This window comes from Perognathus longimembris, chromosome 2 (assembly GCF_023159225.1).
Source record: "Perognathus longimembris pacificus isolate PPM17 chromosome 2, ASM2315922v1, whole genome shotgun sequence".
NCBI classification, from domain to species: domain Eukaryota; kingdom Metazoa; phylum Chordata; class Mammalia; order Rodentia; family Heteromyidae; genus Perognathus; species Perognathus longimembris.
In genome coordinates, this window is record NC_063162.1 from 26,845,180 (window position 1) to 26,858,603 (window position 13,424).

The window sequence follows — 13,424 nt, forward strand, 5'->3', positions numbered from 1 at the left end:
AGTGACAACACATTTGTAAGTGTTATGTAGAGCAAAAAACAAGTTTAATTATAGGTTTCATAGAACACACAGAATATCCTCAAATCCATCACTTTCCAACTTGTCACTAATTTGAGAATGTTTGTGATTCTAACCCCTCTGTACATCACCTTTGTAATAACAATAAACAGAAAAATAAAGGAAAAATAGTTTTTGAATAGTTTTTATATATCAAGTCATTAACTTCAGCACTACTCAATCATGACTGTACACTGAAAGCAGGTAGGTTTGTATTTAAAGTTAGCAATATTTGATCACCAACAAGTGCAACGAAACCACAGTCTCCTGTGTGCTGTCTGGAACGAGGGACATGTGTGCAGGTCATTCAACCTTTACCTCTATCATCAGGACAAAGTCTAATCAGAAGTGATTGGGCAGTATCTACCTAATGCATTACTAATTCATTAAAGAGGCATGCCCTAGAGTGTTGGGAGCACTATAAAAGTCTGTGCTGCAAGATCACAGTACTCTCAGCAAGAAGAGAAGCTTCAATGGGTCCAATAGTTCTCCTGGTGTTGGGTCTCTCCTGCTTGCTTCTCTTTTCCATATGGAGACAGAACTCTGGAAGAAGGAAGCTCCTTCCTGGCCCCACTCCTTTCCCAATTATTGGAAATATACTGCAGCTTGATAATAAGGACATCACTCAATCTTTAATTAATGTAAGTACTCTTCATGCTCCCTTCCCCAGGTGTCTCTGATAACAGATAAATCAAACCATATTTTAAACCTACTGCTGAAGGTACAATAGCATGATTGAGTATTATAAAGAAAAATCCTTGTAGAAAGTATTATATGCCTGTGATTTTCCAGCTTGTATTTTAATCATCAAAGTAATATATTAAATGAGTGGGTTATTGTCTCTTCAATCTCAGTCACAAAATTGCAAAAGTTATGCATCCTTCTCCTCATCTTAGTCGTGTTTATTTATTTATTTATTTGTTTTGCTGAATATCCACAGTAAGGAAGGTTTGGTGTTTAAATGTTCAGTTCATGAAAACTTATACCTTATTAGACATGGCTTTTGATTCAGAATCATCATGGAAGTTAACTTGTCTGATAAGCAGTGGATGACTGAAAGGAAATATCTGTGAAGATGAGATAATATAAATGCATAAGACCATTTAGGGGAAATCCTGACAGTGTCAGAATCCACTTGGATTATTGCACACAACCTTTGCCTGGGGCCAAGAATACTGCTTGGTGAGAAGTATTTTTGGAAGATGTGTCACATACATGGGCTGTCTCTGTGGGCCCAACCTCTGTCTTCAATGCCCGTAGATCCCAAAGTATACTTGGCTATAGAAGCAGCTATGCTGACTTTAAAATGCCATTTTCTCTGGTTTTCCTCAAGCAGAGATTCTCAACAGTAAGAGCTTCACAGGTTATCCCCAAGTAGTCATCTGGCTACTGGTTTGTGTTCAAACAGAATCAAACAGTTCTCAAGAATGGAATGTTCAATAAGCAGAGGTTCAACTATGAGTCTCTATTCACTTTCCATGGGGCTCTAGAAATGAATTTAAATCCAAAGATCTCTCTTTCTTTCTTTGTGAAACAGGATAAGCCTGCTCTGTGTTTTGAACTGAATTACTGCCTGGGCCATACATGGCACATTGTAGGCCATCTCTAATTGGCAGCTATACAAATATCACTTATAATGCATGAATTTCAGAAATAGAGTTGTATTGGAAAAAGAAAAGAAGCATAAAAAATAAAATCATGGTACGTGTTTTACTGAGGCTCACTCTGAGGAGTAAGTAGTAATATCTTTCCCTAGTATTCTTTTTTCTTCTCATTTCAAGTTCTCAAAAGTGTACGGCCCTTTGTTCACTCTGTATTTTGGCATGAAGCCCACTGTGGTGCTGTATGGATATGAAGCCCTGAAGGAAGCCCTGACTGATCATGGGGAGGAGTTCTCTGGGAGAGACAAAGCCCCAATGGTTGACAAAGTTAATAAACGCCTTGGTATGTGTACATCTGCATGTGTCTGTGTGTGTGTTTGTGCGTTGGGAAGAGAATGTGGGGATAATGAGGATGGAAAAAGAGGCCTGAAGGGTTCTGTAGTCAGAGCTTGTTCAGTTTATTTTAATTATTTTATTACATATTATTAGACATACTACAAGTTATCTTGATATTGTGAAAGCATGGCGGATTTAATTCTGACCCAAATAACAGCCAGAAAATGATTCAGTTTGATTATTTAATGATTTCCTCATTCAAAATTTAAAACTGCAATCTGTTGACAACTTAATCTCATACCTTCTTCTCAGTCTCTGTCACTGCTTTATCCATACTCTCTCTCCTTTATACCACGACAAGCTAATGTGAACACATTTTGTCTTCATGGTTTAGTGTCTCTTCAGCTCATGCATTTCTAATCATTCCCACACAGGTTCCCTAGACCACCTGACTTGGAGCTTCCCATCTGCTGGCCCATCTTGTTTGTATGAAGCCATTCTTACTCCTTGTGGCTCCTAAGTTTTTCCCCACTTGAACATTTTCACAAGCAATATTGAGTATATGTAAAATTTTGATACAAGAAATAAAATTGCATTGGGGAGCTCATGGCTGTAATCCTAGCTACTCAAGAGGCTGGGATCTGAGGATCAAGGTTTAAAACCAGCCTGAGCACAAAAGTTCCTGAGACTCTTATCTCCAATTAGCTAGCAAAAAGTTGGAAGTGGAGTTGTGGTCAAGTGGTTTAGCATTAGTCTTGAGCAAAAATATATCAAGGACAACACCCCATCCCTGAGTTCTAACCCTAGGATCAGTAACATCAACAACAACAAAAAGGTTTAAATCCAGAGTCTTGCTTCAGGCTTATAAGTTTCCTACTTCTGTTACTCACTTTTCTGATCCTTTAAAATTGGAGAGAATTAAGTTATTGGTAGTTTAAATGAGTAGTGAGTTTGGTGTCACAAATACAGTCTCAGTACCATATCAGTTAGAATGGACAGCACAGTAGCATTGAATCATTACTCTCATATTGTGTACCACTCCATTATGTCATTGTTCATTTATCTTAGTCCATTTACTCTCTAGGTTTACCACTCTGAGATACTGTAGATTCATTGTCATCACATGTGCTGGTAAATAATATAATTGTGTCAAATCCTAGGAACAAGAAAATCACAAGGAACCATTGGAATTCACTAAGGAAAATTTGACAGTTGTTACATCTGATTTATTTGGTGCTGGGACAGAAACAACAAGCACAACACTGAGATACGGCCTGCTACTCCTGATGAAGTACCCCCATGTCACAGTTATACAGGAAAGATGCTGCTAGTGATTTTCATTGTCAGATATGTCTCATAGTTCAACATCCTGTGCCAACAGCTGTAACCACACAGAATTGATGAGAACAAGGCAGGGGAAAAGGTAATAAGACTCAGTTCTGGTCTCTGGGTTTTATGTCAGGTAATTGTTGGCAAACAGATCTAGCATAAGTTGACATAAATTAGACCAAAATTTCCACCTCTTATAGTAGATAAGTTCTTTCCTTATCCTGTACCTTTCCTCATCTTGACAAATCTAATGCTGCCATAGGCCATAGAGAACTCCTGTCAATGATGCAGAAGTTGATGTCCTAGAAATTAATAAGGATATATGAGAGAAATTCCATTCTGGGACATTTTCTAAAAGGAGAGACACATTAGAAAGAATTAGTGAGGGAGAATCCATGCCTGAGGGAATTTTAATTTCAGAATTCAATTTCCATAGGACTTATGTGTGATAATCTTAGCATTTTTACAAAGGCATCTGTAAATTTTATCTTGTATAATGTTATTTTACATTTAATGACATCTACTTGTAAAAACATGTAAGGATTTAGGAAATAATGATAAATAATAATAAGGAAATAATGTAAATGATAGTTTGTCCTCTGAATACAGAAAGGAAGAGGGGATAGAAAACAGATAAGAAATCTTCACCAAAATTCTGACACATAGAGTAGATATAATTGTGATAAAGACATATGATGCTTTCAACTAAATATTGTAACAGGAAAAGTCCTGAGGGAAGAAAAACCAGGCAATGGTTCTAAAATTCCCATAAAATTTGCTACTTAGAAATAATGAAGTCAAATATCCTTCAGAGTGAAGTACTATATGAACCTCCATATTCTTCCAATTTGATAGAAAATTCTCTCCAACTGTCCATCAAAATAAAGGGAATAAAAACCTTCACATAGTATAAGGTTGTAGGATTCCAGAACACCAGGATTAGAAAGATCATGGCAACTTTCAGAAAGATAAAGCTAGGTCCTATTTAACGAGAAAATAGAGATTGCACTAGAATATCAAGTATGACTACTACTTATGTATTGATGAAAAAAAGTGGGAGATTGAGATTTCCATATCAGCCATTAAATTATATACTCCATTTTCTCTCTCTTTTTTTATTTTTATAAAATATGATTAATGCATACCATTCTTTTGAACATGTAATAGGCAGTTCAATGAAATGACTACTAGGAAGCTGATACATGTCTTATGACAGGAGCAGACTCATGGACTCCTGGAGAGAGGACTAGCAAGTGTCTGCTGTCCTGTCATGCTCTGAGAATGGAACAAGGAACCTGGAGGAGAATCATGGGAATTGGAAAGATGGGAGTGAGAGGGAGAATGAGGGAAGGGGTAACAGATCCTTTGCATCACACACGTAGAGGGGTGGGTTACATGAGAACTCCTTAATACAACTAGCCAAAGGTAATAAATAATGCTTCTAATTACAGTCAGTGAATTCAAAGAGGCCATGAATAACTGAATGAGTTCAAAGAGGAACAGCTACACAACATAAAGAAGACATGGATGATAGAAAGAGTGGTTCAAGGAAGTGGTGCTGTGGCTGAAATGGAAGAGGCTTTCCTTGAGCAAAAGAAACACAGACATAGTGCCAAGGCCCAGAGTTCAAACCCTAGGACTGGCAATAAATAAGAATAAACAAAGAAAGAATAAAAAATGACTCAAAGGTTGCAACTTTCTAAATGAAAGTAAAGTTTTTAAAGCACAATTAATCAAATAAAGAAAAATAGTTGGTTGAAAGCCAATGGAAGAAGGAAATCAAATACAGAAAATCAGGAATGGAAGACAAGTGGTATGAAATCACATATTCAGGGACCAGATAGAGAAAAAGCACAAAGAGATGCAAAAGAACTAGAAAATAGTTCCAGGCACTGTTAGTTTTTTCAACAAATGGAGGAATCCAAAGACACAATTACAAGATAAGAGAGATGCCACTTGCAAGGTAGACAATTCTACCTGTATAGTAAACATTCCTCTTCTACAAACCTTAACCCAGGGTGTGGGGGGGGGGGTTGGTGAAATAGAGACTACTTTGATGTATTCAGCTTATTATCTAAAGAAAAGTGTGTTGCTGAGGGTCTCAGGGGGTTATTACAAAGGGCAATCTGCTGAGACTGAGTGGGTTGCAGGCTTGCAAACAAAGAGTCATAGATCATGGAATCTTAGGATTGTCTGCACCAGTTTTTGTGTGAAATCTGAACAGAAGGGTTGGTGGTGGACAGGGAGAAGGCCTGACATGGACGCACAGTGAACTTTCTGCACCTCAAGTGGTAAAGGGTGCAGTGGACAAAAGCCCTAAGGTCATGGTGGAGCACAAGCACTGAGCTCGTGGCTGGCGCAGTCAGTACTGAGGGAGAATATTCAGAGGGCTGAGTTGACTAGTCTTCAAGTCTTCTGGTGTTCATTCACTAATCAAATCTTTGTGATTATCGATGGTAGAAAAGAAAAATGAGCAGAAGATTGAATCTCAGGGGCTGAAGATTCCCTAGAAAGTATGGATAGAGATGAATCATCAATACCAAACCAATCTAATTGACAAAACAGATCATTCCATGTGCTCCAAGATGTAATCAGGAAGCCCAATTTAAGGCTAATAGGTATTGAGGAAAACCTGGAAAAAGAAGTTAATGGAATAGGCAACCTATTTAACAGAATATTAGCTGAGAACTTCCCAAATATCCAGAAGGAAAAGCCTATACAGATACAAGAAACATTTTGAACCCCAAACTGACAAGACCAGAACAGGACATCCACCGACATACTGTGATCAAAACAGGATCAATAGAGTCCAAGGAAAGAATCCTTAAAGCTGTTAAGGAGAAGAAAACAATTACATATAAAGAAAAAGCAATCAGAATTACCCCAGACTTCTCAGCAGAGACCATGAAAGCAAGGAGAACCTGGAATGAGGTATACCAAACACTAAATAAAAATAACTACCAACAAAGAATACTGTAACCAGCTAAACTCTCATTTATAGCCAAAAGTCAAATAAAAGTCTTCCACAGTAAGGAAAAAGTGAAACAATATATCTCCACCCAACCAGCTTTACAGAAAATCCTCAAAGATGTACTATACAGGGAAAATAATCAAGATCCCAATACAGACAGAGAAATGAACCCTAAATAGTAAACCAGAATATCAGATCAAAAAATGGGAAGACACAACTTTTAACAAGATAGTGACAATGAAAGGAACAAACGATCATCTCTCAATCCTAACTCTCAACATTAATGGACATAATTCTCCAATCAAACGACATAGGCTCATAAGTTGGATCAAAAATCAAGATCCATCTTTCTGCTGCCTCCAAGAGACACATCTATCCATCAAAAGTAAACATCTTGTAAAAGTGAAAGACTGGAATAAACTCTATCAAGCAAATGGCCCCCATAAGCAGGCTGGAGTTGCAATCCTAGTATCAGACAAAATTGATTGCAAATTATAAAAGGTAAGAAGAGACAAAGAAGGTTACTGCATGTATCAGACAAAATTGACTTCAAATTAAAAAAGGTAAGAATAGACAAAGAAGGTTATTACATACTAATAAAGGGATAACTCCTACAGGAAAATATAGCCATCCTAAATATCTACACACCAAATATAGGAGCACCCAATTTCATCAAACAAACACCCCTGACTCTAAAAACTCTCATAGACCCAATCACATTGATAGTTGGGGAATTTAACACTCCACTGTCACCTATGGACATAGCAACATGCCAAAAACTGAACAAAGAAACCACAGAACTAAAGAGTTGCATAGACCAAGTAGACTTAACCGACATCCACAGAATATTCCACCCAGCAACAACAGAATACACATTCTTCTCAGCATCACATGGAACATTCTCCAAAATAGATCACATCTTAGAGCATAAAGAAAATCTGTAAAAGTTCAGAAGTATCAAAACCATTCCCTGCATTCTCTCAGACTACAATTCAATAAAATTAGAACTCAACTCAAACAGCCACCACAGAAAATCCTACAATTCATGGAGACTAAACAACACACTGATGAACCATCAGTGGTCATGGAAGAAATTAAAATGGATATTCAAATGTTTATGGACTTCAACCAAGATGAGGACACAAAGTACCAGCTCCTTTGGGACACAGCAAAGGCAGTACTCAGAGGAAAATTTATATCTCTGAGTGCATACACCAACAAACTGGAGAAACAGCAACTCAATAATTTAAGAAAGCACCTTAATTTCCTTGAAAGAGAACAACAAGCCAAACCCCAAGCCAATAGACGGAAGCAAATAATTAAAATCAAATCAGAGTTGAGCTCTAATTTTATTCCATTGTGGTCTGAGAGAATGCAGGGAATGGTTTTGATACTTCTGAATTGGTACAGATTTTCTTTGTGCCCTAAGATGTGATCTATTTTGGAGAATGTTCCATGTGCTGCCGAAAAGAATGTGTAATCTGTCCTTGCTGGGTGATAATTCTGTTGATGTCGATTAAGTCTAGTTGGTCTATGTAATTGTTTAGTTCTGTGCTTTCTTTGTTCAGTTTTTGGCGTGTTGATCTGTCCAGAGGTGATAGTGGAGTGTTAAAGTACCCAACTATCAATGTGTTTGGGCCTATGAGTGATTTTAGAGCCAGTAGCGTTTGTTCGATGAAGTTGGGTGCTCCTGCATTTGGTGTGTAGATATTTAGAATGGTTATTTCTTCCTGTAGGAGAGATCCTTTTACTAGTATGTAGTAACCTTCTTTGTCTCTTCTTACCTTTTTTAATTTGAAGTCAATTTTGTCTGATACTAGGATTGAAACTCCAGCCTGCTAATGGGGGCCATTTGCTTGATAGATTTGTTTCCAGCCTTTCACTTTTAGAAGATGTTTACTTTTGCTGGATAGATGTGTCTCTTGGAGGCAGCAGAAAGATGGATCTTGATTTTTGATCCAACTTATGAGCCTATGTCATTTGATTGGAGAATTAAGTCCATTAATGTTGAGAGTTAGGATTGAGAGATGATGGTTTGTTCCTTTCATTATCACTATCTTGTTTAAAGCTGTGTCTTCCCATTTCTTTATCTGATGTTTACTAATTAGGGTTCATTTCTCTGTCTGTATTGGGATCTTGATTATTTTCCCTGTATAGTACATCTTTAAGGATTTTGTGTAAAGCTGGTTTGGTGGAGATATATTGTTTCAGTTTTTCCTTATTGTGGAAGACTTTTATCGTGGAAGGTCAACTTCAGCTATGAAGGAGAGTTTGGCTGGGTACAGAATTCTTGGTTGGTAGTTATTTTTATTTAGAGTTTGGTATACTTCATTCCAGGCTCTCCTTGCTTTCATGGTCTCTGCTGAGAAGTCTGGGGTAATTCTGATTGCTTTTCCTTTATATGTGATTGTTTTCTTTGCCCTAACAGCTTTGAGTATTTTTTCCTTGCACTCTGCTGAAGCTGTTTTGATCACAATGTGTCGATAGGATGTCCTACTCTGGTCTGGTCGATTTGGGGTTCTAAATGCTTCTTGTATCTGTATAGGCCTTTCTTTCTGGATATTTGGGAAGTTCTCAGCTAATATTCTGTTAAATAGGTTGCCTATCCCATTAACCTCTTTCTCCAAGTTTTCCTCAATACCTATTATCCTTAAATTGGGCTTCCTGATCCTGTCTTGAATCTCCTGTAGTGATCTGTTTTGTTGATTGGACTGGATTTGTATTGATTTTTGATCTTTCTCCATAGAATCTAAGGAATCTTCAGCTCCCGAAATTCGATCCTCTGCTTCAGTTAGTCGGGACTGTAGGCTAGTTACTTGATTTCGAATCTCTTTTGCTTCTGACTGGTCTTTCCTGATAATTTCCATGTCATTTCTTAGGTCTTGTATGGACTTCTTTACTTCATTAACTTCATTACTTTGGTTTTGAGAGTTGTCTCTCAAATCGTTAAGCTGGTTAGCTATCTTTTCATTTGACTCTTGAAGTTCATTTATCTTTCTATTTGTGGATGCAATGAAATTCTCCATTAATTTTTGCTTTGCCTCCTCACGCTCTAGAATAATTGACTGAAGAGATTCGAACTTTCCATTTATCATGTTTATCATAAGACTTTGTAGAGCATTTTGAGGGTTCTCTTCTATGTCTTTGATTGGCTGCTCTGCTTCCTGCTTCTTTTGATTGGGGGATAAGACTTCATTGTTTGCCATCTTTCTTGTGTTCCTTCTGCCCATTTGAATTGGGACAAGGTAACAAACAGTACAAGAAATGTATCCAATGCCTAACATGTGAAACTGTAACCTCTCTGTACATCAGTTTTATAATAAAAACTTAAAAAAATACACTAAAATCAAAATTGAATCAATCAGAGACAAAAAAAAAATCATCGAAAGAATCAACAAAACAAAGAGTTGGTTCTTTGAAAAAATCAACAAGATAGACAGACCCCTAGCAAACCTGTCCAAAAAAGGAAGGCAGCACACAAATAAACAAGATAAGAGATGAAACAGGTAACATTACAACAGAAACAATCAAAATTCTGAATACAATAAGGGACTATTTTGCAAACCCTTATACCAACAAATTCGAGAAGCTGGAAGAAATGGATTATTTCCTCAAAAAAATTGATATCCCCAACCTCAACCATGAAGATTTAAACCTTCTAAACAGACCCATATCCAGCATTAAAATAGAAACAGCAATAAGTGATCCAAGAAAAGCCCAGGTCCAGACGGATTCACAGGTGAATTCTACAAGGCCTTCAAAACAGAACTCACACCAATATTTCTCAAAATCTTCAATGAAATTGAAAGAGAACGTTCACTACCGGACACATTCTATGAAGCTAGTATTACCCTCATCCCAAAACTGGGCAGGGACTCATCACGGAAAGAGAACTGTAGACCAATTTCCCTCATGAGCACAGACGCAAAAATTCTCAACAAAATTCTGGCCAATTGACTTCAACAGCTCATCAAAAGTATCATACAGCACGATCAAACTGGATTCATTCCAGGGATGCAAAGTTGGTTCAATATATGCAAGTCAATTATTGTAATCCACCACATCAACTGGAGCAAGCTAAAGAACCACATGGTTTTATCTCTGGATGTGGAAAAAGCGTTCTATAAAATCCAGCGCCCATTTATGCTAAAAGCCCTGGAAAAGCTGGGATTCCAGGGAACACTTCTGAATAAAATAAATGCACTGTATGACAAACCAACAGCCAGCATAATTCTAAATGTTGAAAAACTAAAGCCATTCCCTTTAAAATCAGGAACAAGGCAGGGATGTCCACTCTCTCCCCTTCTCTTCAACATAGTAGTAGAACTCCTAGCCAGAGCAATTAGGCAAAAAGAGAATATAAAGGGGATACAAATAGGAAAAGATGAAGTTAAACTTTCTTTTTTCGCAGATGAAATGATCCTATACCTAAAGAACCCCACAGACTCTACCCCCACGCTACTAGAGCTGATCCAAAACGTTGGCAAAATTGCAGGATATAAAATATGCCCTCAAAAATCAATGGCATTTCTATATGCTAATGGCCCAAACGCTGAGGCAGAAATCAGGAACGCAATTCCTTTTGCAATAGCCTCAAAAAACATAAAATACCTAGGAATAACCTTAACCAAAGAAGTGAAAGAACTCTATGATGAGAACTTTAAAAACATGAAAAACGAAATTAAGGCAGAACTAAGGAAATGGAAAAACCTCCCATGCGCCTGGATTGGGAGGAATAATATAATCAAAATGGCAATACTGCCAAAGGCTATCTACAAATTCAATGCAATACCCATTTATATCCCAACACCAGTTTTAAATAAAATAGAGGAAACAATCCAGAAATTCATATGGGACAATAAAAGACCCCAAATAGCAAACACAATCCTAAGCAGAAAGAACAGTGCTGGAGGAATTACAATACCCAACTTCAAGCCGTATTATAAAGCTATAGTAATAAAAACAGCTTGGTATTGCTCCGGGACAGGCCTGAAGACGAATGGAACAGAATTGAAGACCCAGAAATGAACCCACAGATCCACGCCTACTTAATCTTTGATAATGGAGCTAAAAAAATTGTCTGGAAGAAAGACAGCCTCTTTAACAAATGGTGCTGGCAAAACTGGTTCAAAACATGCAACAAATTACAATTAGATCCTTATATATCACCCTGCACCCAAATCAATTCCAAAGGGATTAAAGACCTTGGAATCAAAACAGATACCTTGAAAACTCTAAAGGAAGGAGTAGGAGAAACATTGGGCTCCTTGGCACAGGACAGAACTTCCTTAACAAAGACCCAGAAAGGCTACAAATCAAAGAAAGGTTGGACCAATGGGACTGCATCAAACTGCAGAGCTTCTTCAGGGCAAAGGACATAGCGCGCAAGATAAACAGAAAGCCCACAGTTTGGGAGAAGATCTTTAACGGCCATACAACGGATAAAGGCCTCATATCTAAAATATATGCAGAAATAAAAAAATTATATTACTCCAAAACAAAACTGCAAAGAACCAATAGCACCCTCATCAAGTGGGCTAAAGACTTAAAAAGAGACTTCTCTGAGTAGGAATTGAGAATGGTCTAGAGACATATGAAAAAGTGCTCTACATCACTGGCCATAAAAGAAATGAAAATCAAAACAACATTGAGATTTCATCTCACCCCAGTAAGAATGTTCTATATCAAGGAAACCAACAATAACAATTGTTGGCCGGGATGTGGCCAAAAGGGAACCCTATTTCATTGTTGGTGGGAATGTTAGCTGGTTCAGCCACTCTGGCAAGCAGTATGGAGATTCCTCAGAAGGCTAAACATAGAGCTCCCCTATGACCCAACAGCCCCACTTTTGGGTATCTAGCCAAATACCACAAACATAATCACACTAAAGCCACCAGCACAACATTGTTCATTGCAGCACAATTTGTCATAGCTAGAATCTGGAACCAACCCAGATGCCCCTCAGTAGAAGAATGGATCAGGAAAATGTGATACATATACACAATGGAATCTATCAGAAAGAATGACATTGCCCCATTTGTAAGGAAATGGAAGGACTTGGAAAAATTTATACTAAGTGAAGTGAGCCAGACCCAAAGAAACAAGGACTCTGTGGTCTCTCTTATAGGGAATAATTAGCACAGGTTTAGGCAAGTCAAAGCAGATGATCACAAGAGCCCAATAGCTATACCCTTATGAACACATAAGATGATGGTAAGTGAAATGAACTCCATGTTATGGAAATGAGTGTTATATCACTGTTGTAACTACTTTCAATGTGCTATATATAACTGTAGCTTCTATTATTGATGATCTTCATGTATTCCCTTCCTGTGGTAGTACCTACACTATCTCTGTATCTTATCTGAGTATATTGGAAACCGTGTATACTGGTATTAGAACTAGGAAATTGAAAGGCAATACAAAAATCGAGAGACATAGGGTAAAAAAGACAAGTACAAAAGCAATACTTGCAAAACTGTTTGGTGTAAATGAACTGAACAATTCATGCGGGGGGGGAAGAGAATGTTGCAGGGGGAGGGGGAAATGAGGTACGTGGCAACAAACAGTACAAGAAATTTATCCAGTGCGTAACGTATGAAACTGTATTCTCTCTGTACATCAGTTTGATAATGAAATTTTTTTTTTTTTTTTTGGCCAGTCCTGGGGCTTGGACTCAGGGCCTGAGCACTGGTCCCTGGCTTCTTTTTGCTCAAGGCTAGCACTCTGCCACTTTAGCCACAGCGCCCCCTCTGGCCATTTTCTGTATATGTGGTCCTGGGGAATTGAACCCAGGGCCTCATGTGTAGGAAGCAAGCACTCTTGCCACTAGGCCATATCCCCAGCCCACAAAAACTTTTTTAAAAAAGAAAGAAAATGTAAACAAAACAAAGCCAGAATATTAACAGGTAGAGCTATATTTGGCATTTACGTCCATTGAGTTACATTTTATTTAAATTAGGCTTCTAAATCTCTTACTAACGTGAGTGCAAATAGCAAAGTGAAAAAAGAAGTAACATTTACCCAAGCTCTAAAATGAAGAGTAATTGTACTCCTTTTGATTACCATCAAGTCTATAGGCTTTAGCTTTCATGTAAATTAAGTATTGAAGAAGGATGGATTTATTTGAC

At 37.7% G+C, this 13,424-nt stretch overlaps 1 protein-coding gene across 1 annotated transcript in view; it reads left to right on the forward strand.

The window, feature by feature from the left end:
* Positions 1-530: 530 nt before the first annotated feature.
* Positions 531-13,424, forward strand: part of LOC125346250 (cytochrome P450 2C29-like) — a 45,454-nt gene continuing 32,560 nt past the window's right edge. Inside the window, exon 1 of the mRNA XM_048338661.1 lies at positions 531-698. Coding sequence (XP_048194618.1) covers positions 531-698 — 168 coding nt within the window. The remainder of the gene's footprint in view (positions 699-13,424) is intronic.